A 24,637-nucleotide genomic window follows, 5' to 3' on the forward strand; every position below is an offset into this window, starting at 1 on the left:
GGCATTCTGGTTGCAGAGAAATGAAATTTTGACAACTGATAATCTGTACACGTTTTATTGATGTGATTTAAAACCGAGTATGCGAGTATATTCTGTTGGTCACAAAACATCATCACTGTTCATGAGCGTGGAATGGATTCTTGCACGGATTTCCACACAGAAGTGTGGTGATTCTTTTAGAAAATTCGGCGTCCAGAGCGTCAAAGCCCCTTTCCACCGCATCGCGAAGAACGTACTTATCCTCGCCAGCCATCAGCTCGATCTCAGTCATATTGAGCGAACCTTGCGGAGGCTTCACTGGCAGAACGTAAAACTAAACACAGAATTATATGCTTGACTCGCTAATAACGAACTTAATGCAACAACCGTAGCGATGCAGGGTTTGAATTTGGTAAAATCAACGAAAAATAGCGGTTGCTTCACTTCTATTCTATCCGCAACTGCCACGCTCTTATAGTGGTGTCGTAATTTGAACAAGCAATCATACCAGAGCTTGGTCACGAATGCGTTTCGCCGGAGCAGCCACGTCATCCTGGGAAGCTCCGTCGGTGATAAGCAAAACCACGTCGTTCGCTATCTCCCGGTTTCCTTCTTTCAGCAGAACATCGGACACGTACGTAAGAGCTTTGCCTGTGTTGGTACCTGACGAAATAACAAATATTTGCAAGAGAATAATGACAATCGCAGCTTGTAGGTTACAGATTAAAAGGTACAGATTTTTGTTTTACCAAACAAGCCAAAATAGGCTATATCCCAAATAATTATAGCCTGTATATATCATGCTAGCATCTGTTATTTTTAAATTCAAACCTCTTCCGTCATATGGAATTTCGTCGAATTTCTCCAAAACTGCTTGTGTGCTGTCCGGATACGTATTTAGTAAAATCTGAGAGAAGAATATTGGAAACGGTCGTTGAAAAAGTAATCACCACAATGCAAATATATTGTGTTACCTGTGTTTCTGTGTCCACATCTCTGTTATATCTGATAACCCCAAAATGACTTGAGTCAGGTCTCACCACAAATTCGCTGAAAATACAGGAAACGCTTGGCATTTTTGCTAAAACTTCTTTTTTTTCATTTTCATTTGCGTACTTTGCATTTCGTGTAAAAGAATGATCAAAGACATGTGCGAAATGTATCATACTGGAGTGGGTGAAATGGCAAATGACGATATATTCACCTGAGGAAATGCCTTACAAATCGCTTCATTTTAATCCAATTAACTTCTCTTACTGATGAAGACGAATCGAGAACCACAATGAAGTCCATGATGGCATACGGAGGACAAGGAACTGTATTTAAAAGTGTTATTACAATAAATGTAACAAGGAAATGTTGAATCAACTCACGTCCACAACAAGCGGTTTCAGTCCACTTTTCATTTCGTTGGCATCTGGCAGTTTGAAAGTTTTTAGGGTAAACGCTGAATTCGCCAACTCCCTTACATTGTAACGTGCAACTCGATCCGACATAGTTGTCGTTGGTACAAGTGTATTCTCCGTGGTTCACTTTCAGTTTGGGACACTGGAGAGCTAACAACAAAATCAAATAAACATCCTGAAATTTTGGATTGCTTTGAAATAGAAAATGTCACCTGATTCAGAACAACCAAAAAAAACAAATTTCAATGTTAGCAATTTAACACAGGCTTGTGTTTGTGGTCAGTTGGACTGCCAGGAGATAGGAATATTTTTTTTTAACTTTTACTGAAAATTTAAAACAACATTTTTTTAATGGTTCTCGGTATGTCGGAACTGATAAGTCAAAACACCAAACTTTTAGTTTTTGCAAATCACCATTTTTAAGGGACTTTGATTTAATTTTCTTACGTTTGCATTCGGGCTGTGGTCTAGTCCATAAACCGTATAATGGATTTGTTTGGTACATGTCCTCGACACACTGAATTCTGCGTCCCCCGTGAATGCGATAGCCAGTCTCACATCCAAATCTGAAAGAACAAACAAAATTATCAAACCATCTGGTTGGTTAAACAGTTGCTGTAAAATTTGGCGTGTGTGCCCCAATCGCATCAGCTTGTTAGCTTATGGATTGAGTTTATTTTGTAAAATTTAAATTTACATTAAATTTCAAACTTCTAGTATGACGTCCCAGACCCGGTAGTGCATTTTGTTATGTGTAATATCCATCTTTATTGTATTAATCTGATTACTTCAGTGCTGCTTGATTAATCAAATGTACAGCACATGTATTTAAACAAATCAATTTGGTTTAGACCCACTCGCAAGTGCTGAGCCAGTTTATGCCGTTTGTGCAACTCATGGATCCGAACTTGGGGGCCACCAAGGGTGGGGGGCAAGTCATCCTTTGACAGATCGGCTCTTTTCCGCTCCAATTCCCGTAAGCATCTACCAAATATTAAATTGCACGCAAAAATTTTGTTTAATCTGTTGATCATATTACCTAAAGTATAGACGTTTCGAACCCTAACTGTGGGGTTATCATCAGTACTATAATGTGCTACACGCAGCAATGCGTCGAAGTAGACAATGGACTGATAATGAACCCAGTTAGAGTTCGAAACGTCTATTACTTTATGTAACATGATCCACAGCATACTAGCTTTGGCCTTATTATTCAGATTTATTAACTCCAAGCATTTTGCAATCAAAATTTTGTTTGGTTACATATTTTTTCCAAGATTCCTGAAGGATTGTTAGTTGAACATTAATTGCCATATCTCGTTTTACCATACCGCAGTATAGCACAGCTGGTCCGACGAGGCCGAACGCGTAACCACATCCGAACGTACAAGTGCTATAAGGTTGAAATTCGCTCATGCATTTCATATATCCACCCACAGGCGCCTGGAGGGGCGGGCAACGGTCTGTTGTAAACACGACAATTTAGTTGCTCGAACTTACGTCGAAATATGTTCGCAACATACCTCCCTTGTTGCATTGGAAAATGTCAAAGTTGCACATTTCGGTTGAACAACAACACCTGCACACCGACGACGGAGATTTTTGGTTGCATTGAATTTGTTCACCACCGTAAGACCATGCGCTGAGCGCGTTCTAAGGAATAACTTACTGGTATAATAAAAACTTGTGCGTTGTTATTTTTTTACAGGTGTGTGCAAATATCATGAAATTAAAGGAATGTTAAGGACAGAAACGCTCCTTACGTTTATCATCCATTGTCGTGAACCTTAATGTTTTATACAATAAATGAATTATACATAAATTTAACTTCCAAAATTACAAGGATTAAAGATTTTTTAAGTTTTTTCATCTGGGAGAACAGCTTCGGTCCCTTAATAGATAAATGCTTTAGAAATACCCAGAGCTGTATAAACAGTGCTATTATACTTCAAAATGAGGTAAATTAAGTAAATTATTACATAAGATGCCGTAAAATCAACAAACCTGGACATAATTATCACTGCAAGCACTTGGAATCTTGCAGGATTTTTCTATCATGGGCTCATTTCCCCACCCTCCATGTCGCAGTTGAATTTGACACATCGTCTTTGGAAAATAAAAATTAAAAACTTTGCCCATTTGTGAACCGATATTTTTAACATAATATGTGTGTCTAAACTCCCTTTTCACCAAACATAGTGCTGGCGAAATATATTTTTTGCTAATTGTTACCTCAGATTGTGGACAAAGTTTTAAATATCCTTTTGCCCGACATTCTTCTTCAGACTTGACATTGTCGCAAATCCAACAGGATATACCTGCGATCAATACCTTTAAGCTTGTTTTTCCCCAATCATATGCGTTTGTACAAACCTGATGCAAGCTTGTTGGTCAGCAATAGACACACCACGACACGTTTAAGCAATCCTAGCATTGTTTAAGCTGCATGGGGACACATAAAAGTTAGACCTTGTGATTTACTTATTGCAACGTAAACGTACAGCATAAACGTATTTCTGAGATTCTAAAATCGCGGACTGTAGAGTCGTATCATTGTAAAGTATCTTTCACTTTGTCCACTTCAATGAACAAGAAAGTCAGCTTATATCGGTCGACCATAACGTCTAATATAACACAAAATTTTGACCTCTGAAATCTCATAAAGTATCGTATTTTGAAATATGTTAAACCTGCAATTTCGATTCTACATAACAAAATAAATGATATCTAATGCCGGATCACGTTCAGGCAAAATGCATTAATTAGATGATGTGCAGGTCGGTATATAAAGTGATGCAGGGAAGATAAGGGTGTCTTATCAGCCGATCTATCGCCGATCCACTTCGACTTGAATACAAACAGGTGGGCGCACGTACGAATATGAGGTCGTGAAATGTTGATGCACAAAACGCAGTTTATTTCCATTACGCTTGGAAAATAACACAAGAGGAATTCCATGGTGTATTTTTCACGCTGCGATAAATGTTAAACGAGGCAAAATAAACGTAAACCAAGGTTTTTAATAAAGTGGTATCCCTAGGAGGTCAATTGAGTGCATTGTTCTCACCTCTTTCTGATAAGATCGAATTAACAAACCTATCGGACTCTCTTGTCAACTATATATGGACAACAAACACTTGACGACAGATTTTTAACAACTTTAGCATAAAATCTTAAGTCGTTTTTCTCACAATGTTGTTTGATTGCTTACTTAAGGCATCATTGGTAGCGCTTATTCAAAAAATTTTGAGACAAACGGTTAAGGATTTTTTATCAAAGTTGTTGAACCTATCGTAATAGTTAAATGACCAAGTAGCCATGCTACAAACTTATTCAGTGTAAAGGTTTTCTTCAACGCGTGGTTCTTCAACAGCAAGGAAGTCTGTTTTAAGGGTCACGAGTGTTTATTATCAAGGATAACAGCTTATACCACTTATCCAAGCTAAATCGGTAACGCGAGTTACTCCTATAATCGCGATGGCTTACTGAGTGACATCACCAGTGGTTACAATTTAAGATTTTATGTCAAATGTCGTTGAATCATGTCACGTTTTCGTGGGGGCGTAACCATTTGCGGCCCCTTGGCGCTTTAAACCACACCAAAACTAACATGAATCACTAGGGTGTGAAATGTTAGATGTGGTGGTTATGTAGTAAACAGCCACGAATTCTGCCCGAGCTGGATTTTCATGCGTCGAGTTTATTGGTGGCAATTAAACGCGACTTGCAGAACAAGTAGAACCGGATTCCGAAACAGCTTTAATGAAATCTGCCCAACTTGAAATTGTTCCCATGGAGCAAAATAACCAGTTGATCATTGGATATAAAGATTCATGTATTTTTGTTAGACAATGTAATATAGTGACCAAAACATGCGGTTTCTCAAGAAGTGTGGCCGTTTAATACACATGTATCTACTTTATCGGTTATGATCGTGAAAGGGATTAGTGCACGGATTGAGACAAAGAATTTCAGTTATCTTTTCTGCAAATAAGTCGTTCAAAGCATCAAAACCTCCAGTGAGTGCATCCTCCAAAACATTCTCCGGTCGACCAGCAATTGCTCGAATTTGGTCGATGTTCAGCTTGCCGCTCGGAGGCATGACAGGCACCACGTACACCTGCGTGCCACATGAAATATCAAGGTTTTGGTGTAAACATGATATTCTGTTGGCAAGTACATGTCAATTCAAAATGCGTTGTATTGTAGTAGATTTGCTGTTTAAAAACAATTGCGGGAATAAGTATCACCAACACAATTGCATAGTAGTAACATTATGTTTTAAGGTAGATGGTTTCCAAAACTTATTAATTTTTAGCATATACTTTCTGCAGAACTCTTCGTAACATTAGTTTCTTGATCACAAGCCTGGCCTCAAAATATTGGAGACATCGAAGATATTAACCATGTTATGACTTTGATCGCAGTTTGTTGTTAATTTTGTTACAAAGGCCGTTTTGTACTAAGTGGTAAAAGTAAATTTGTTTCTTTCCGAGCAACATTTTCCTACCAGAGCCTTCGCATCTCTCAGTCTCTGGGCAGGTATGATGACGTCATCCTGGGAACTACCGTCTGTTATAAGGAGCACGACGTCTTTTGCATCCTCGCGGTTTCCCTTTTTTAGCATCACATCAACAGTGAAGTTTAAGGCCTTACCTGTGTGAGTTCCTGAAAAACGATGGATTTGCAACAAATAGGCCTTTTTTGTGTCATCCGTGATTGCTATCAGCTTAATTTTGTTACTTACCACTTCCGTTGTAGTGAATCAAATCAAAAGCTTTAAAAAAATCCTCTCTGCTTTCAGGATAGTCATCCAAATAAATCTAAATACATCTTACGTATTACAAAATCATTAAATTTCTGGCTTGATCATTTAACAATGCACACCAACGTGTCCGTGTCAACTTCGCGGTTGTATCTGAACCCTCCGTACCTGCCAACGTCATTCCTTACAATAAAGTCTCTGAGAAAAACAATGGATTATAATATACAAGCAGAGCCTTCATTGTGAATATAATTTACTTGAGGAAGCTTTTGACAAAGGATTTTGTGATCACCCAGTTGTCTTTTCCTACGGATGACGAGGAGTCAAGTATGATGATGAAATCCATTATTGCGAAAGGAGGACATGGTACTGTGTGATAAAAATGTTTTAAGTTTGACATTATGGCATGAATGTGTTTCAGGTGTTTTGTTTTCAGGTAACTGTGTTCTTTATCCAACAAAATTAATATTTAAAAGATAGGAGGTATATAAGCAAGCTTAGTTTGTTCAATATTCTAAATAAGTTTATTATTCAAGTGTTTGTCTAACAAAAAGTGTAGAAGGAAAATATGTAATAAAAGGTGTGTCGTTCGCAAAAAATGTAGTCGTACATGTGCAGCATGGTTCGGTAACATCCCATTGCTCGTTACGCTGACATGTAACTATCGGCATGTTGGAAGGATAAAGCATATAACCCTCGTCTTCATCGCAGTCAAACGAACATTGCGAAGCTACATAGTTTTCATTGGAGCAAGTCACCTTACCGTGATTGAAGACATCGAAAGCGGGACACTGCAACGCTGAGGAACAACCATTTCTTAAAAATGTGTTTGCAATGACACAAGAAGCTAGAAAGTTACGTTTGCAAACAGGAGGGGGTCTGCTCCACAAACCAGATTTCTCTCCCCAACGTGTTTCAAGGCATTGGATAGAGGATGGGCCATGCAGGCGATAACCCTCTTCACAAGAAAACCTTTGAAAAAACAAATTCTGCTTTAACCGTGGTGTTGGCATTTAAAAAGCTTGTTTTTTAATCCTGCTTTAACGGAAATAAGGTGTGGTGATTTTTAGAGCTTACGTGCATCGGCTCCACATTTCTCTGCCTCGCGTGCAATCGACAAAACCGAATTTCGGCGCTTTCGGCTCCGAAGGACAAGAAACAATGCGACAACTTGGTTTCCTGTGATTCCACTTTCCAAAGTAATCTAAAGAACGCAAAAATGGCTAAATTTAGTGAGGACATTGTCAACAGCATAATTGGATGTGATTCCTGCTACACTTACCGCACGTGAGACTCGGCGATCCAGTAAGGTAATACTTGTGGCGACATCCAAATTCACACCTAGAATGAGGCTCGAAACCACGGGTACATTTCAGCCACCCGTTTGCCATGTTAGGTAAGGCAGAACACCGCGATATCGAGTCTGCAATTATTATCGAAAATACGTGTTGGGAAATAGGATAGATTACAACCCTGTGGTTTTGTACGTGTTTTTAACGCTTACTTTGTTTGTCGCACTTTAAAGTTGCAAAGTTACAGAGATCTGTACCGCAACAACATCGACATACAGAAGAAGGTGAATGTGTATTACATTGAATCTGATCACCTTTCCACGCCCATGCTGGTTTCATGTTCTAAAAGTTAGCGAAGTTATATTACGCAAGAAAAATACTTGCATTGCTACTTATAGGGGCTTTTAATGTATTCAAAGTTAAAATAATGGTACCTATTTCGTAATGTTTAGGAATATATAAATCTTTACCAAACAGCTTATTTACATAACAAATATATGGAACAGCATGGATATTTTACACGGTTTTTGCAAAACCAGAATCCTGGTACCAGTCGCGCTTTTGAGAGCTATTTCGGTCGCGGTGTCTGGCGCATTTAGCGTCGAGAATCCTTATCGCACAATCACACTGCTGTTAGCAAAGCCGCAAATATTTGTTGTCCACCTGAAAATGGTTCGACCCACAAGAAGCAACAGTCTTGCACGACTTGTCTAACATGGGTTTTGATCCCCAACCGCCCTTACGAACTTGGATTTGGCACATATCCTGCAAGATAAAGTAACAACCGCGTCGAACAAACCCGAGATATTTAATTAAAATCGTCTTGTGGCTCACTTGGTCTGGACCGCATTTGGTTTCGCGACCGTTTCGTAAACATTCTTCCTCACCGAGCGCGTTTGCGCACTCCCAGCAAGTTATGGCTGAAATTAATTGGCTTTTTAAAATTTGGTGCCAATTTAGAAGTTTGCATATTGTGAAGAACAGTTATCAACAGCCTTAAACTAAAGTCGTTTTCGTTAAGTTATATATATTTACAGGCTAAAGGCAATACGTGGGCATAATAAAAATTGTGTCTAAAAAAATTAAAAGTTGGCTACGATTTTCGCGAATATATTTGTGGGATTTTTTAAACTTTTATGTATAGGCTAACGGTTGAACCTTGTTCTATACCCAACTCAAATACAAACAGGGATAGGTTACATATACAAAAAAATACGAGCACATCCTGATAATATGTTTATGATGGTTTATCACTCGGTATTTTACAAATTTTTAAATTAAAATGTAAAAAATATAAAGTGCCATAATTTGTTGCTAAATTTAATGATAGCAAATGTATAAACCAGTTCTAACCCGAAACCATTTCCTGTTGTAAAATTCCCACGAAAAAAACAATTGCAGCTCTCATCTTGACAGTAGTGACCATTCCCACAACATGAAATGCCGCCTTGATAACCTCTGTGCACGATATCAACACTTTCCTGACATCATTTACTTTTTTCACTTTTATTCACGTCCTTGTTTAGTGATGCGTTCGACGAAGTTAAAGTAAATCCTGTTTCGTAAATTATGACCGTGGCGTAATTTAAAAGCGCGATAAAACCGCTTGAGGTGTTTGTCTGCAAACGATACAAATACAACCGGACAAAACATTTCTTCCAAAGTGTTTCCTGCGTTCACCTCAGCCCACTTGACTCGAAAAATATTCAACCAGTTTCACAGCACGAAAATACGTCATTCGAAGGTAATGCAAAATAATGCAGAGGCGGTTTACTGTTCTCACGGTAATTCCCTACTTTTTACCGTTTTGTGTCTGTTGCTTTTAGCATTATTAATTTACAATTTCAAGAAGTTTTAATTTGTATGTTTAAAAATATTCTACATTAAAATAAAGCCTCTGATTTTTCGTCGACGTAGATGTGTTGACTATTCAAAATATTCTACATCATCAGATCATTGCGAACAAATGTTTTCGGGCTGTGTTTCACAAAATGCAAAGTAAGTAGTTGTTGGTTGCATGTTGTTGTGGCTTATATAGTCTAACTTTTTATTTTGTTTGAAAACATAATTTTTCTATTTGTGTATAAGCTGCAGACAGATGGCCACTGTTTCGACCTAAAAGGTCTCATCAGTGCAGCTGGTGTGACTATAAGACGAACTTTGCAGACCAAACGGCCAAGCAAAGACTTCCACTTTGTGGTGGGATAATTTTTCTAGTTGGGACGGGAATATGTGGTCCTAAGCTTACGTTTTATACCATTGCATTTTCATGCTTAACAAGAACAAAAATATAGCCAACTTCCTCAGTGAAAATTGACAATTGTAATAGCTAATCATGTTCAAACCGCTTTATATCAGTGGTTCCCAAAGTGGTCGAGAAATAGGTGATCGGGCGGTGACGAGAAAAATGCACAGTTCAGCATTTAAAGGTCACACTCACATGTGTTATGCAACCTATGATATAAGACTGAATGGTAGTTATATTTTGTTTGAGATTGTAAAATAAAGTTTGAGAAACTACTGATGATGCATCAGCCTCGTGCATAGTACTGATATTGTCCGATAAAGATGCAATATAAATTTATCATGTTGTGTTGCCAACTAAGAGGACGTTTTGAAAAGTTCTTCAGATGACAATTAAGGAAAATAGTATGCGTTAGGACATTAAAAAAGTAACACAAATTTCACTTCAGTTAAAATAGAGTTTGACGATTTGACAAAATGTAAAAAGCCTTAAAACATATATTTCATGGTTGGTCGCATTTGGGTAAGTCCCCACAGGTGGAAATATTTTGACGACGAGGGGACAGGGAACCACACTAAAGTTCGAAGAGTTCGTTGATTTCTGTTTATCGTTCCTTATGTTTAACATGTAACGAACATCAAAACAACTGAAGGGTATGAAATTTTGTAAAATTTGAATAAAACGTTGTTGCCCACTAAATTGTTACAGGAATAAAGTAATGTTTGGGTGTGTTTTGTCCGATGTATCAAAAATGTTTCCTTGTGTTGTTTCGTGTTAAACGAGAAAAGTAAGTAACGTATTGTTAGATCTGTTCACTTTTTACTTGTTGCAGCTTGTCATACAAAAATAATTTGCATATTATAATTAGTGTTTATTTCCAGTGTGAGTGGATTTGAGTTGGTGGAATGTTTGGAAATTTATTTGATGAAATCATGTCAGACACAAATAATGCTGCTAAAGGAATTGATGGGGAGGTAATTGAAAAGCCACCAAATGAGAGGTAATGGTATATTATTTTTTTTCAAAGCTTAGCACATATTTGCAAATGGGTTTTGTTAAAACAGAGCTTCTTAACCTTTTCTGGTGATGTTCACCTCTACTCAATCCCGACTTTGTGGCACATTAGGATAAATGTCAGAAACTGTGCAACCTTTTTTCAAACATTATGTCAAAAAGAATCAAAACATGCAAAAAATTAGGTCAAATAGCAGTCGATGCTGTAAAAACGAGCAATCCTTTTCTGCACCCCAATAAAATTTGTATTTACACTGGGGTGAATTAAATCAGTTAAGACACTCTGGTCTAAATATACTATATTGATAATTGACGAGTAATACAGTGTTTAACTGTTTACTGTAGTCCTTCATTAACTGCATACCATGTAACGAGCTGAGGTGTGCCACTAAAATTTTACTAATTTGCTGAAATTTACAAAAAAAGTTGCTTCAAATCGCAAAAAATGTAGGTTTTTCTAAGACACAATTTTGGAAGTAAGAGTTTATGAGGAACCTCTAGGTGTACATTTAACCCTGAACTAAGCCAATTTGTTCCCCATATTTCATATCAACTGGTGTTGCGTATCTGTATTGTATTAAAAATTAATCGATTAAAAAGTGACTATTCCAGTTGAAGTAGTTTCAATGCAGTTTTATTTATAGTTTAAACAGTTTTTTGAAGTTGGTGATCTATGACTGTAAGTGTGTCCTTCTTACACTCGCCCAATGTTAAACCTAATCCTTACTACGACAAACACAGGACTACAACCCTTCACAACCTAAAACTATTTAAGGATGTAAATTTTTAATAGATAAGCAGTATAATTTTAATAACTGTTAATATTATTGTGTAAACTGCATACAAATGGCCACTGTTTCGACTTATAAGGTCTCATCAGTGCAGCTGGTGTGACTATCAGACGACTTTGCTGACCAAACAGCCAATGTTTATATTATGTTTGGAAAATACAGTTTGGTTTATTACAACTGTGACAAACTTCAATACAGGGGAACAAAAAGGTTGATCGGAATAAGAAACCAAGGAGCAACTTGTTATTTGAACTCCTTGCTACAAACGCTGTTTTTGACCCCAGAGTTTCGTGAGGGATTGTTTAAACTCAGCCAAGATGAGTTGGGAAAAATTTCTGAAAAGAAAAAAAATAGTAATGTGAGTTTGCAAGCTATATTAGAAGTTTAAAGAAGAATATTTCTTTTAAAGTAACACATACTTTGTATTCAGGTCAGGGTTATTCCCATTCAACTACAACTTTTGTTTGCAAGACTTTTGTTGCTTGATCAAGATTCTTGTAATACCAAGGAACTCACTGACAGGTTTTAAAGTTATTTTACTCATAATTTCTTTTTTTTTAAACTGTAGTTAATTCTAGATAATAATTTGTATATTTTGTACTGTTTTGATCCACACTTGAGTTTCTAAATGCTTCTTTTTTATTGTTTAATTTCTCTAAATGCAGTAAAAGAAAACAAAACACATCTTCACACCTCACCTACAGTGTAATAATTTAGCAACAAGCATTTTTTACCCCCAAAGATAATGTTCAATAATTTGAATAAAATGCATTTAATGGTTTTCAAATATACCAAGTAAAACATGTGTGAATTATTCCATTAGCACTTATGACATACTAGCTGCAACTTAATTGCACAAAAATGTTCTCGGTTGATTTTTATCTTGGAAGTGTCATCCATATTTACTGTTAGTGTTTGTGTAGCTTTGGATGGCAGAATAGTGAAGCATTTCAACAACACGATGTGCAAGAATTAAGTCGAATACTATTTGATGCAATTGAAAGTTCCCTTGTTGGTACATCTGGCTCGTCGTTAATTCACGACATTTTCAAGTTAGTCGTAGTTTTAAAGCTATTTATTTTGTATATACTGATTTTTATGGCTTGATGCAACAATATTGAATGATAAAAAAACTTGAATTTAATAAATGTGAGATGTGCTTACCTTTATCTGGAATCCTGATCTATCAAGTGACATGTTTTTTATTTCATGAACACTTATTTGATTTTGATGTTTACCATGTGTGCAGTAACATTGTATAGATAGTTTGTAAGTATGTTTAGGAACAGAAAGTCAATTACCAATTAATTTATTGTTTTAAAGATACTTTACCGGAAAGTTTATTACTTTTGCAATATTGAACTAATCCTGTTTTTTTTAGGGGCAACATTGTGAACCAGATAGAATGTTGCACCTGTCATCGTGTCAGTGAGCGTAAGGAAGAGTTCCTCGATATTACTGTTTCCGTTGCTTCAGAAAGAAGCCTGGAAAAAACTTTGTCGAACATGTTTGAATCACATGAGCTAATGTCTGGAAAAAACCAGTACTTCTGTGAGCAGTGCAACAAGTTGGTCGATGCCAAAAAAGTAAGAGTTATCTTTTGAAGAAGACCTTTAGACATACACTGTATATTTTCTTAGGGTGCTGTTTTGGGAAGCTGTCCCCCAATATTAACAATTTCATTGTTGAGATTTAATTATGACATGAAAACATTGTCGCGGTACAAGGAGACAGGACATTTTGCTTTTCCTGTAAAACTGGATATTTCCAAGTACTTAAGGAAACAAGGTACTGCTTGAATTCTGTCACAATATCTTTACTCTGCAAAGTTTTTAAATATAGTGTCATTACAGAAACAGAAATGTGCACAGAATACACACTGTACTCTGTAATTATCCACAAGGGCAATGCTCACAGGGGCCACTACATTGCTTATATCAGAGATGTTGATGGTCTTGGAGAATCTGATATTCCTGTGAGTAATTTACAAGTATTTTACAGTTATTTTGCATCACTAGTTACATACTTCATGTTAATATTTTTTTTGTTTTTACATTATCTTAAAAAAACATTTTAATCCAGGTTTTTATGAATCATGCAACTGAACAGTACACATAATTTATAGAAAATTATCTAAATGTTTTGATTTCAGGTGGAAGATGCTGATCATGAACCTGACTTTTCCTCTTTTACTAAACCGTCTGCAAAATTATCCAAAACAGGCAAAAAAAGTGAGGACATGGGACCAGAAGAAATGCTCGCTTGTTTGGTTTCTGTGCACAAATGTGTGAAATTTTCTGACCTTGGCCGTGTAAGAACAAACATTTGCACATTTATTTATCTACTGGGGGTATAATGTTGCAATTCTTAAGAGGACACAAACTTTGTAGTTTGTCAATATGTAAACATATGTCATTTTGTACAGTTCCTTTTGTTAGTCTATATTGTCATGTCAGTTTGTTTAGGTTTTTACACAATTTACAAAACAAATTTTCAGTCAGCCTAACTTGTGCAACAAAGTAAAATATAAAATTATCACACAGAATGCTTAGGTTTGCAATTCTACAAACAACTTTTTAGCTTGTTGCAGCTATCGGCAAAAAATGGGGCATTAAATCCCAGAATAGATTAGTGATGTCTTTCGCCGGGTACCCGGACTCGGCCGGATATTGACCAATTTGCAATACCCGGACCCGCCAAATAATACACTTAATTTTACCGAATTGTTGGGAAAGCATTTTTCTCCTGAAAACGGACAAACATTTCCCAAATTACTCATTTTTGGGACCCAGTCTGTGATACTTGCTGACTAACGATTTTTCTGTTGTTTGTTATTAAGGTTTTTCGTGACGTATTAATAAAAGCCCACATATATTTGTTCCACTCATGATAAGCTAGCCTTAACATAGCATTCTGTTTGGCAATCAAACATTTTTGCCATACCAACAAAAAACCTGAATCAGTGTTAATAAAATGCCGGATCCAAATTATTCGGCCGGATTTGATTGATAACTATCCGGCTGGGCCAGATAATTTGGAACTGGGGACATCACTACAATAGATCAACTGCAATTTATTGTTTTTCTCAGATTCTTCAGGAGGAAACCGGCATCACATGGAACAAGAAATATCGCAAACGCCATGGGACCATGCTTAAGTTTATAAGATCATGTCCTCAAACATTTGAATTGGATCCAAATGAGCAGACAATAAAACTTTGTGAATCTCACACTTTTCATCCAGAACCCCTCTTAGAGTTACCGTCTGAGGAATCTTTGCCTAATGAAAGTGATGCTGACTTGCCTTCACCAATACCCAACAGAAATGATATTAACATAACCTCAGAAGATTCAGTTAATGAATCGCCTCAAAAGTCATTTGATAGTGCAACAAATGGTAAAGGTTTATGATTTTATTTTTTAGACCTACATATGTTGTGTTGTTTTTAGGAGAATCTCACAGGATTGGTGCATCTTGGTTTAATGTAAATGATGAGTCAATCAAACCAATACCTGTTTATTCCATTCCAGATCAATTTTCAGGTCAACAAAGTGCATACATGTTGTTTTACAGGTACAAACATTCTGTCCATTTTGGTGTTTCCTTTTTTGCAATGCTTTTTGGACGACATTTTTGTAATTTAACAATTACAGGAGAAAGGACCTGCAAAGACCAGGAGAATGTTGGGAAGATCGTTCTTTTAATGTTCCCAAACACATCACAGAGATAATAAACGGGGAAAATGACAGACTGTCTTGTTGGAGAGAAGCTTATGAAGAAGCGATAAACCGGTTTGTTGTTGCTCACATTAAATTTTTGTAAAAGCGATTTTGTAGGCAATTGACACACTTTTTTAAACAAGACAGTCATGTAAATCCAGAAATCCATTGTATCTGTCGTAACACTCTGATTGAACTCTGGAAAAATTTTTACTTTTTAAAAAAATGTGCAAATTTTACTTATTAAGTTTTACCTGTGGCACCAGATGTGACTTTTGTAACATTTTTAGACTTGATTTGCACATTCATGTGAGTGCAACTTGCACTTTGAAGGACCAACTGATTGTGCCTAATGAAATGGATGGCTACCTGCTTCATATTGATAAAAGGTTTCCATAAATGCAGATATTCATAACTTTTGTTACACAGACTTTGGACTTGGGTATACTATGTATTTGGTCGTAAACAACATATACAGAAACCAGGTTTTAAAACTTGGATTTATGAAATTAATTTGTTATGTTCATGACTAAACCTTTTTAATACATTTAAAGTAAGGACTTCTTCGTTATTTTAGGCAACCTGTTTCCCAGCTTCTTTCATTGATCAATGAGTATGCACAAAAACTTTCAAGAAGGAAAAAGAAACGAAAGTTAAAAATTTATCCTGACCTAAAGAAAAAAACATCTGTAACTGTGGATACAGAGCTTTCTCATATTCATGCAATGAAGGTGGAATGACATGTTGAAAATTTAAGTCAACAAACTGTAACTGATGTCTTGTTTAGGTGTTGCCACATGGTGGGTTGCACTTGTATGAGTGTGTCTCAGACAATAAAGAAATTAGTTTGCAAGATGCAAAGATAACAAGTGGAGTTCATCTGTTTTGCTGGAATGGAAAATCTGTAAGTGAATCATCATTCAATTCACATGGATTGGTTAAATTTTTAAGGTGCACAAATGCAAAGTTTTAGCTGTTTCTTGTGTGTGCAGATTTTAGGGAAACATATAATGTATGGCAAAGAATTTGAGCCCATTGCTGTTGAACTACACTGCAAGTTAAGTTTGAGGTGTAACTGTGAGTTGCGGTTTGCTGTAATACCCGAGAAGTGCTTCGATACTGTGAAGCAATGTGCCTGTGAAATTCTACATGTTGATGTTGAAGAACTTCACATAGAACGAAGGGTGATAGTTACAGGTGCGTGTTGTGACAGTACAAAATATTAAATTGTATTATCTTGAGGAGTGAAAAAGTCATCTGTATGCAATAAATAACATAGAATGACCATTTTTAAACCAATGCCACTTAACTATGTTGTGGCTCTCAACACAAAAGTCCATTTGCAATGGGCATATAATCCACTGGTTAGATTAGGTATCACCCATTTGCTAAAATAACTGCAGCTGAAGATGGATCAACTGCAGAAACATTTGATGCAATTTCTGATGATGCAATACAACATGAAGAAATGTTCAAAGCTAAAACCAAATCAAGTTTTGAATGTTCACATTCAGAAAGTAATGGTTGTGATGAGGAGGTTTTGATGAAAGTCAAGGTGAAATTGTTTTGAATATAAGCGAACAATAAAGTACAACAGCAACTTTGTAATCAAGGTTCAAAACCACATGCTGGAGGGTGATGAAAAATATTTGAGTGACGCCATTTATACCTTTGAAATTATACCAGGCACTGTAAGTTCCAATACATGATTTGTACTTAATTTAAACCAAGTTACCAACACACCTTCTTTACTTGTTATTTAAAAACTTTGCAGGAGGTTCAAGAAGTACAGAAGATTATTGGAAAGACTCTTCAAATTAATTGGAGCTGTTGTGATTATAGGCTGTCACTAGTGCACAGCCATGAAATAAGGCCCATGTATGGCAGTGCTGTACTGATAGAGTATGATCTGTTCTACGATGGATTCGTTGTTGTAGAAGTAATTGGAATAATGTTTCTCTTGTGTACTCTTGCTTTTATATCTTTGAAACTTTGTCTTAGAAATATCCCCCACCTGCGGAGGACCAAGTAATTCTGTTTGTCAGACCTTTGTCAGAAAACATATTTATTGAAGTGATGGTGGAAATGACGGCTGACATATATCAAGTCACAAACAAAATTCAAAGCAAACTAAAAATGAATGGTAAAATTATTTGAAACTTGGCATAAAAGTTCCCAACTTAACAATGTGATTTTTCAGACAATGACTGGCATATATGCCGGAGTAACTGTTATGGAGATAAGGGTGCAGCTCTAACAAAACTGGATCAAAAGCTTAGTGCAGCCAGGATTGAAAATGCAACTTACCTTTTGGTATTATGTTTAAATGCTTCTTTAGATATTTTGTGTACATGTTTGCACAATATTTTACTTAGAAAATAATGGATAAAAGTTCTCCTAAAAGTAGCAGGCAATCATTTTCAAGCTGATTAAATACTGCGTCATATAAATTTTATGATTTATTTCAGGTAGCTCCTGGAAGAATCTTGAAAGATGGCATGATTTCCATTAAGCTTTGGTGGAACCCCCCTCCTAGAATGTTGTTTGATTTGGTGTGTGACAACATTCTGTTGGCATATATTTACCAAAGCAAAGCAGAGCACAACATCAATTCACATAATTCACAAGATTTGGAAAAACTCAGAAAATGGAAATCAGTTACTGACATCGAGCTACTTGGTAAAATGCTTGTTTGTACAACTTTGAACTGTATGATACTTAAGTATGTTGTTCAAAGGTCAACAGGAAATTGGCAACATAGAGGTTTCCAAAGATGGAACAATGTTTGACTTGGGCAGTGCCATTCGAAATGCATTACCAGAGGGGATGTACGTTATGTAAATTTAGTTATTAATCATCTAAGTTTTAGTGAAATAATTTGGCACTTTAAGACAGACTCAAACTTTATTAACATGAGCTTTCGCTTTAGCAAATGTACAAAAGCTCATTTTAATAAAGTTTTTCAAAGAATCATTTTGTCATTAGAAAAGAACAATTATCTAAACAAGAATTACTGTATAGTTTTAAGGTAATTTGAGTTAAAATACTCTTTTAAAGACCATGAATTTTTGTGACAGGGCTGGTAAATCACTGAGAATCCGGGTGGTAGAAAAGTTTGGTTTATCGAGAGTTCTTCCCAACAACTCAGAGATGACGTTAAAACGACTTAAAGTTCAAAACTCAACTCAGCTGTCTGTGCAACATTGTGACAGCTCTGTGGGGTTCGTAACCATTTTACACAAAAAATAGTCAAGGTAAATTTGCAGGTTTTTATTTCAATGACTTTTTCGTCAGGAGCAAAGACGAAGCCATCCTCAATATTGTGTTCCACGTGCCTGGCACAAGAAGTTATACAGACCCTGTGGAGTTTAAATGCAGTGCAAATCCGCTTGACTTTATAAAAGGATTGTCGGATATACTGAACACTCCACCAGAGAACCTGAAGATAGCTAAAAAGGACATTGTGAGCCATTCCTGGAAAATTTTGCAGGCCGAAGATTACGTGGTATGGAGTTTAACATGGTTTGATTTGAGCAAACTTACAGTTGTGTCGATGTCGTTTTTAGCGTGTTAAGCCAAAGAAAAAAGGAAGCAAGTCCAATGCAAAGCGGAAGAGCATAACCAAACAAAAGGATGAGTTAATTCTACTTAAAGACTTTGAAGTTATTGGCGTGAAACTTGTTCAAGAGGAGAACCGTATCATTCCAAATGAAATTGAGCTTGATGACTTCGATACTGAAGATGATTTGCAACAACGAATGAAAATCAGTGAAAGAGACAAAAAAAGTCCAGAGCAAACAAAGTAGGCCCAAAAATACATATTTTCATCTCTTATTTTGTTTGATATTTTGACGAAATGAGCGCCTGGCTTGATAACCTTATGGTTTTATCGGTGCCCATGCCATTTTATTTCTGTTGTATACTGTTCATATGCGTAGTTGCTTTTTGTGCAAAATGCATTTAATTTGATTCGACAAAAAACTTTTTTTAGATATTCATTCTCACACGGAAAAGATTCGGCCAAGACGGCACAAAGAAAAAGTCCCAGAAATAAGGAGGCGGCACTGAAGATTCATGTTCAAAACTTTAATGACAAAAGTTCTGACACTGATTGACGATGCTGATGGAGGCACATCGTGTTGTTGCGATCTGCTCTGTTGTTGCAGTTCACAATGTTTGTGCAATTTTTTTATGCAATGTGCCATATCATGTCAAGTTTCAGTCCTGCTTTGACGACCAAGCATTTGAACTAATTTCGAAAGGGTGCGCTTTTCTCAGTAAGCAAACGAACAGTGCAGCTTGCAGAAGCTTGACTAATGCTTTGCAGTATTTTTGTTAATTAACTTCAGAAATTGTCAGACATGATACAACATTTCATTATTAAATCAAAAAAACTCGACACATTTAGGAAAGTTGTTGTCATGCGTCAGGTGTTTAACGCTAACAAAGAACATATGGCACACCGTCATACTCTCTAAACCAGGGATGTCAAACGTATTTCCTGGCAATATTGAGGGCCTTACTTACGTAACCAAATTTTACGCGGACTGGACAACTTTGCAAATAATGATGCATTCGATGTTAGAATTGTCTTCATAATGTCACGTCTGGACATTATTGCATGTGTAACTGCTGGTTATTTGGTTTTTATAAATCTGTATACAAGCGCAAAACCAGCATTAGCCGCCCGCCGCTCTGAACAGCAAAACATTGTTTGGCACCACACAAAATCAAAACTTCTTTTTTTTATGCTTTTAACAAGCAGAATAAAGTGGGGTTTGCCAACATAAGTTGTGATTGAAAGTTGTTCTTTAAGAGAAATGATTGAACCCCTGATGAAGACTATGCAGTCAGTTTTAAATCCAATATTTTTTACGTTGATCAGCTACGACATAACTTCATTTTAAACGCGTGGGCCAGCACAATGGTTAATTCACTCACGAAAATTCACGTATTCTACACCTTTCCACAAATTCAGTGGTCCGACGAAAGTAACTTTTCGTTGTAGTTAAAACAATGTACATAAAAGTTGTGAATGGGTCAAATCATATTATGTCCTCACCCAACAAAATTATTGTGCCGGGCAAGTCCCCAGTTCCCCCAACGGAATTTCCGCCCATGTCTTCTGTACCTTCAATATGATGGGAGTGACTGTGGCAACACGCATGTTTTCCTTGGCCTAGTTCTGACCACGCCGCATGTTTCCTGAAATTCAATACTGGAACACTAATAAACAAGTCTGCCACGGAGTTTTAAACTAAAAATAGTATTAACAGCAAGAACATTCAAGCAGACTTTAGCTTCAGCAAAGCAGCGACAGGGGAATTCTATTTGTACGCTACATGACCAGCCATAATTAAGGCTTTGAGTATGATGTTTCCTTTAAATCTAGGATTTTAATCATGGTTCCAATTGCCAGACTTAGGTGTTTTTTTTACCGTATGTAGGTTTGAGGTGTACATAATTGGGATTAATTAGAAAATATTCCTTTTGCATCTACGCATTTCAACATCAGCAAAGTTTATTCAGGCAAATGCAACGTAGAACTGCCCATGATCGGTTGGAAAGCAAAACTTGAAATATTTGAAACTTCTTTAAAGATAAAGTTAAATTTAAAATTGCACCAAAAGTCAAAAACAATTATCAATATTTTTTATTTGTAACCATAACAAGCCGTTAGGTAGCGACACAAGAAAAGCGACGGTGCAAAATCGTATTTGGAAGGACAACATACTGTGCGACGATATATTAATGAAGACATGTATGTTAAACCCCGTAACATCTTGTAATCGTAAAAAAACATGTTTTGCTTCGTCAGTTGAATCGCAAACTTTCTAAAACTCGTTTTAATCGCTCCTTGAACAACATAAGTGCATTGTCCGGTAACATTGGCAGCAAGTCATGGTGTGTGGCAAACTTCCTGAATTCTCCTTGAAGATCGTCTGATGCAAGCAGCTTTGTAAGCTGAATTCTGGTGTGATCACGTAAAGAACAAACAGAACTCAATAAACGTTCGTGGAAGTGTTGGTAAGTGTCTAATATCCTGTAGCTGTGTTGGAAACCGCATTCATTGTCAAGCGCTACTAGGCCACCTGAAATAATATGTTAACGCGTTTAACTAGACTTATAACATCGGTGGTTCCCAAAATTTTAACAGTCACTGACCCCTTTTTATGAATTTACCAAATTTGCGAACCCCATACTGCATAAAATTTATCTACACTTGTTGCAGCGGAATAAGTTACGAACCTTTCAATATAATTATTGAAAGGAGCAATGAGTGTAAACAACAAAAAGGAAAAACAAACTTGAGATTGCTAGAAGTGCATTCACAGACCCCTAAAACCACCACGACTCCCAAGCCTAATATTATAAACCACTGACGTGGAATTTTGGACCAAAAATTTTCACCCAAAAACACAACAATTTTTCGTTTGGTTGTTTTTCGTTTGTTCGATCAGAGAATCTTGGATTATATGTAAGTTGCTATCCATACTAACAGCTTACCGTGTTTGTTCACAGCAAGGTTATGAACAGGACGGTTCAGGGAGTTTGCATCCCATCGCTCATTGTACAAATGACTGCTCAGTCGATCCACGTTTCCCGTGACGTAATCAAGTGCTATTAAATCCGACCACTGATACATCATGCTGGTTTTCTGTTCAGCGGTAGTGTTCTGGAAAATAACGCTAATAAGGTATCTGAAAATACTTGAAAGAATGTTTATTCGACAAATAAAGGCTGATTCGTCGGTCACCTCTGAGCAGCGCAGGCTGATTCCTGTGGTCTTTGCGACATTTAACCTTGCGCTAATAATGTATATATTTTGCAAAACTGAAACGTGTAACTTTAATGACCTCGACATCATAATCTATTTAACACTTATTCCACATTGTAAATTACTTGATGGTAATAGAATCTGTCGTAGAATTTTAAACAGGTGCTATAACATGTAGTTACCTTATAATTGTTAGAATTGCAGCATGAACTTAATTTGATGCAAGTTGGCACAACCACTGGCTGTAAACTATCCACCCATTTCGTCAAAGTTACAACCGACTTTGGTTTCCATCCTGCATTCTCAACCTCTTCCCAAACGCTTGACCACGTGCTGGAGCTTGGATCTACCTAAAATCATCTTTTGTCACAGGAAAAAACACTCTGACAAAGAAACTTCTAGTGGTATAGTTAAGATACCTCAACAACAATAACTACAGGAACCATGGTAATTCCAAGAAGTTGTGCGCTTAAGTATGTAAAATATTCTCCTTGGAGCAATTCTATGTTGTCGCGGTATCTTGCACAATATCTTTCTCCTTCAGTGCTAGTCAACAACCTATATGAATAATTACCTGATTAATTTACTGATCACTTATGTTTTACAACTACCTTCTGCAATATCTAACCGACGTCATGTTTTAGGGGCAGAAAAACGAAATGTCATAAATCAAGTTATGATTCTTGAATTCATTCACTCGTAATTTTTTGTTTTACAACGTTGTTTACAATTACAAAAGATCATACTATTATGGAAGATCGCACTAACGGGGTCGTCTGTTACTGTTTTTTGAATTCCCTGAATATATTGATGCGTAAAAGTCTAGATCTGTCGGTCAACGCCGACCTGCACATGTTGAAGTCTATGACAATTTATCATTTTTTTAACTACTCAAACATATTTCAACTACAAAGAACCTGTTTTTCATGCGTCCACAGCCACGCTGCATTGAAACAAATTTCTTCGTGTGAGAAAAGTCGGGTGAAGATATGCGTGCAGAAGTTCCCATCCCAAAAACTAACGAATTGCTGTTGCTGGCAATCAAAATCAAAACCCAGGAAAAAGCTAGACATCCACCAACTTTTCCTTGCATCTTCAGACCATCATCATTTTGTCCGGCATCAGGACAGCGAGTAAAACGGCGCTAATGGCTTAGCCTTGGAAACAAGACAAAAGAGGTTTTCACGTCACTTATCGCCTGACTGCGTTAGAATTGGAAATACTGGTCGGGTGTCAATGTTGGAATACCGCAAGATATCGCCGCGGCAATGGGAGAGTTATACCGAGACTAACACAATGTTTTGCTGATAGAAGTACACGAATTTGTCGGAACGAAAATTCCCCATCTCTATCGGGCGTTTGAAGCAACAGCAGGTTGTGATCGTTCCTTTGAACAAATTTTACAACGTAGTTTGAACTTTCCAAATTTGTTGCGCAACATTCCCGATTTGCCAAACGAGCACATGCTCTGTTGCACTTTTGCGATTACATAATAGAGTTATCTCTCTGTGTTATCGCAAGATGAGTCAGACGTTCTATAGGTTTTAACTAACCCAGTCTGTAACACTAACTGCAGTCCTAACTGATGAGAAGCTTAGCGAACTTAGACATTGCTCTTAAAAATATACACGAAATAAATAACCTGCCCCTACGTCTTCTTCTTGGACAACTTTTTAAACATCTTTATCGTCAACAACCGTCAAATACAATAAATAGTGCGAAAAATTTACAGGAACTACAATCTCCGAGGAATCTTTGACTGCTTTGTGTGGTGAAAACCTCTCAAGATTGTTCAGCGAGTAAAAATCAATTAATTTGTGACGTAACAATACTTTTGCAGCACTTAGTTATTTGCTTAGCACTTGACTAAATTCAAGCTAGTGTTCAAGCGTCGCGTTCTGGCACTGTTGCTGCAGATTGGCTCTGTGTAAAATTCGAATAAGGACAAGCGATCCGACGCTTTACAAATGACACAGCCTAACATGATACCTTAATCAAATTATCGTTATAATGCTAATTGCGATTGGGACAACTGTAAGCTTTTGTCGAGCAACGATGTTTAAAAAGCTGTAAACAGAACAGTCTGAGTAACGTTAACGTCATTCTTGGGCCAAAAAATATTTGGATTTGAGGCATTTTTATCTAAAACTGTAGAGAGTGAAACGGAAACTTTTGGTGAGATTCGAACACTCCAACCTGGCGTTTCGGATTTTTTCCCAACCAGTGGTTCCCAAACATTTTTAATCCGTGGCCGGTCGCACAAATCTCGGCGGTGACATTTTTAGGCCCCTTTGGTGAACTGCAAAGCCCTCTTTCAAGCTCAGAAATTGCAGAAATGCCTACAAAAAATTTTGGGAAGAAACAAAGCAAATATTTTTTGAAGTTGTTTAATCTATTTAAATAGTCCCGTGGCACATTGAAACTGTATTCGTGGTACACTAGGTCATATAGCTCATAGTTTGAAAAACACTACTTAAAACCGACCTTTCTCTCTTGTCGTTTTAGTTGTCGGCCGAGAGAATTGTTACTGCGTGAACTTGGTTTCGTCACGCTTGATCGATTTTCCTATCACTATCTTTTCCGTTTTTTGTGGGAATCCGGTTGCCATTTTTCTATACAACTGATATCTTCTTACACTTTAGTTTCAC

At 36.8% G+C, this 24,637-nt stretch overlaps 4 protein-coding genes across 6 annotated transcripts; 1 reads left to right on the forward strand and 3 right to left on the reverse strand.

The window, feature by feature from the left end:
* Nucleotides 1-44: 44 nt before the first annotated feature.
* Nucleotides 45-3,829, reverse strand: LOC145912420 (uncharacterized). The gene is made up of 13 exons (XM_082999880.1): nt 3,759-3,829; nt 3,618-3,703; nt 3,390-3,491; nt 2,909-3,038; nt 2,717-2,848; nt 2,243-2,369; nt 1,833-1,951; nt 1,353-1,535; nt 1,184-1,295; nt 954-1,029; nt 811-886; nt 488-642; nt 45-313 (listed from the first exon to the last, which is right to left on the reverse strand). The coding sequence occupies exons 1-13, from the start codon at nt 3,817-3,819 to the stop codon at nt 113-115; spliced, it is 1,560 nt and encodes a 519-aa protein (XP_082856006.1). The 5' UTR covers nt 3,820-3,829; the 3' UTR covers nt 45-112.
* A 1,475-nt stretch (nt 3,830-5,304) lies between these two features.
* On the reverse strand, nt 5,305-8,309 carry LOC145911963 (uncharacterized). The gene is made up of 12 exons (XM_082999391.1): nt 8,277-8,309; nt 8,106-8,207; nt 7,655-7,784; nt 7,433-7,573; nt 7,228-7,354; nt 7,010-7,122; nt 6,761-6,949; nt 6,408-6,519; nt 6,273-6,348; nt 6,133-6,208; nt 5,896-6,053; nt 5,305-5,505 (listed from the first exon to the last, which is right to left on the reverse strand). Exons 2-12 carry the CDS (start codon nt 8,202-8,204, stop codon nt 5,305-5,307), a joined length of 1,422 nt encoding a protein of 473 aa, XP_082855517.1. The 5' UTR covers nt 8,205-8,207; nt 8,277-8,309.
* Nucleotides 8,310-10,232: 1,923 nt separating this feature from the next.
* LOC145910824 (ubiquitin carboxyl-terminal hydrolase 40-like) lies at nt 10,233-19,945 on the forward strand. Of its 2 annotated transcripts, none has more exons than XM_082998032.1 (27): nt 10,233-10,340; nt 10,569-10,687; nt 11,691-11,850; nt 11,923-12,014; nt 12,416-12,544; nt 12,874-13,078; nt 13,133-13,280; nt 13,346-13,467; nt 13,645-13,803; nt 14,582-14,888; nt 14,942-15,065; nt 15,146-15,283; nt 15,502-15,600; nt 15,789-15,942; nt 15,999-16,115; nt 16,204-16,408; nt 16,615-16,766; nt 16,825-16,902; nt 16,986-17,150; nt 17,213-17,354; nt 17,412-17,524; nt 17,680-17,890; nt 17,949-18,039; nt 18,289-18,432; nt 18,506-18,716; nt 18,778-19,013; nt 19,203-19,945. In XM_082998032.1, exons 2-27 carry the CDS (start codon nt 10,593-10,595, stop codon nt 19,324-19,326), a joined length of 3,921 nt encoding a protein of 1,306 aa, XP_082854158.1. In that variant the 5' UTR covers nt 10,233-10,340; nt 10,569-10,592; the 3' UTR covers nt 19,327-19,945. The 2 variants fall into 2 exon arrangements, with proteins under 2 accessions (XP_082854158.1, XP_082854159.1); XM_082998033.1 differs by lacking the exon at nt 10,233-10,340 and adding an exon at nt 10,385-10,474.
* A 918-nt stretch (nt 19,946-20,863) lies between these two features.
* LOC145911754 (four-jointed box protein 1-like) lies at nt 20,864-23,136 on the reverse strand. Of its 2 annotated transcripts, none has more exons than XM_082999183.1 (5): nt 22,907-23,136; nt 22,409-22,547; nt 22,172-22,339; nt 21,719-21,887; nt 20,864-21,153 (listed from the first exon to the last, which is right to left on the reverse strand). In XM_082999183.1, exons 1-5 carry the CDS (start codon nt 23,080-23,082, stop codon nt 21,026-21,028), a joined length of 780 nt encoding a protein of 259 aa, XP_082855309.1. In that variant the 5' UTR covers nt 23,083-23,136; the 3' UTR covers nt 20,864-21,025. The 2 variants fall into 2 exon arrangements, with proteins under 2 accessions (XP_082855309.1, XP_082855308.1); XM_082999182.1 differs by having other exon boundaries at nt 20,864-21,303.
* Nucleotides 23,137-24,637: the final 1,501 nt, after the last annotated feature.

This window comes from Ascidia mentula, chromosome 8, assembly GCF_947561715.1.
Source record: "Ascidia mentula chromosome 8, kaAscMent1.1, whole genome shotgun sequence".
In the NCBI taxonomy this organism is placed as follows: Eukaryota; Metazoa; Chordata; class Ascidiacea; order Phlebobranchia; family Ascidiidae; genus Ascidia; species Ascidia mentula.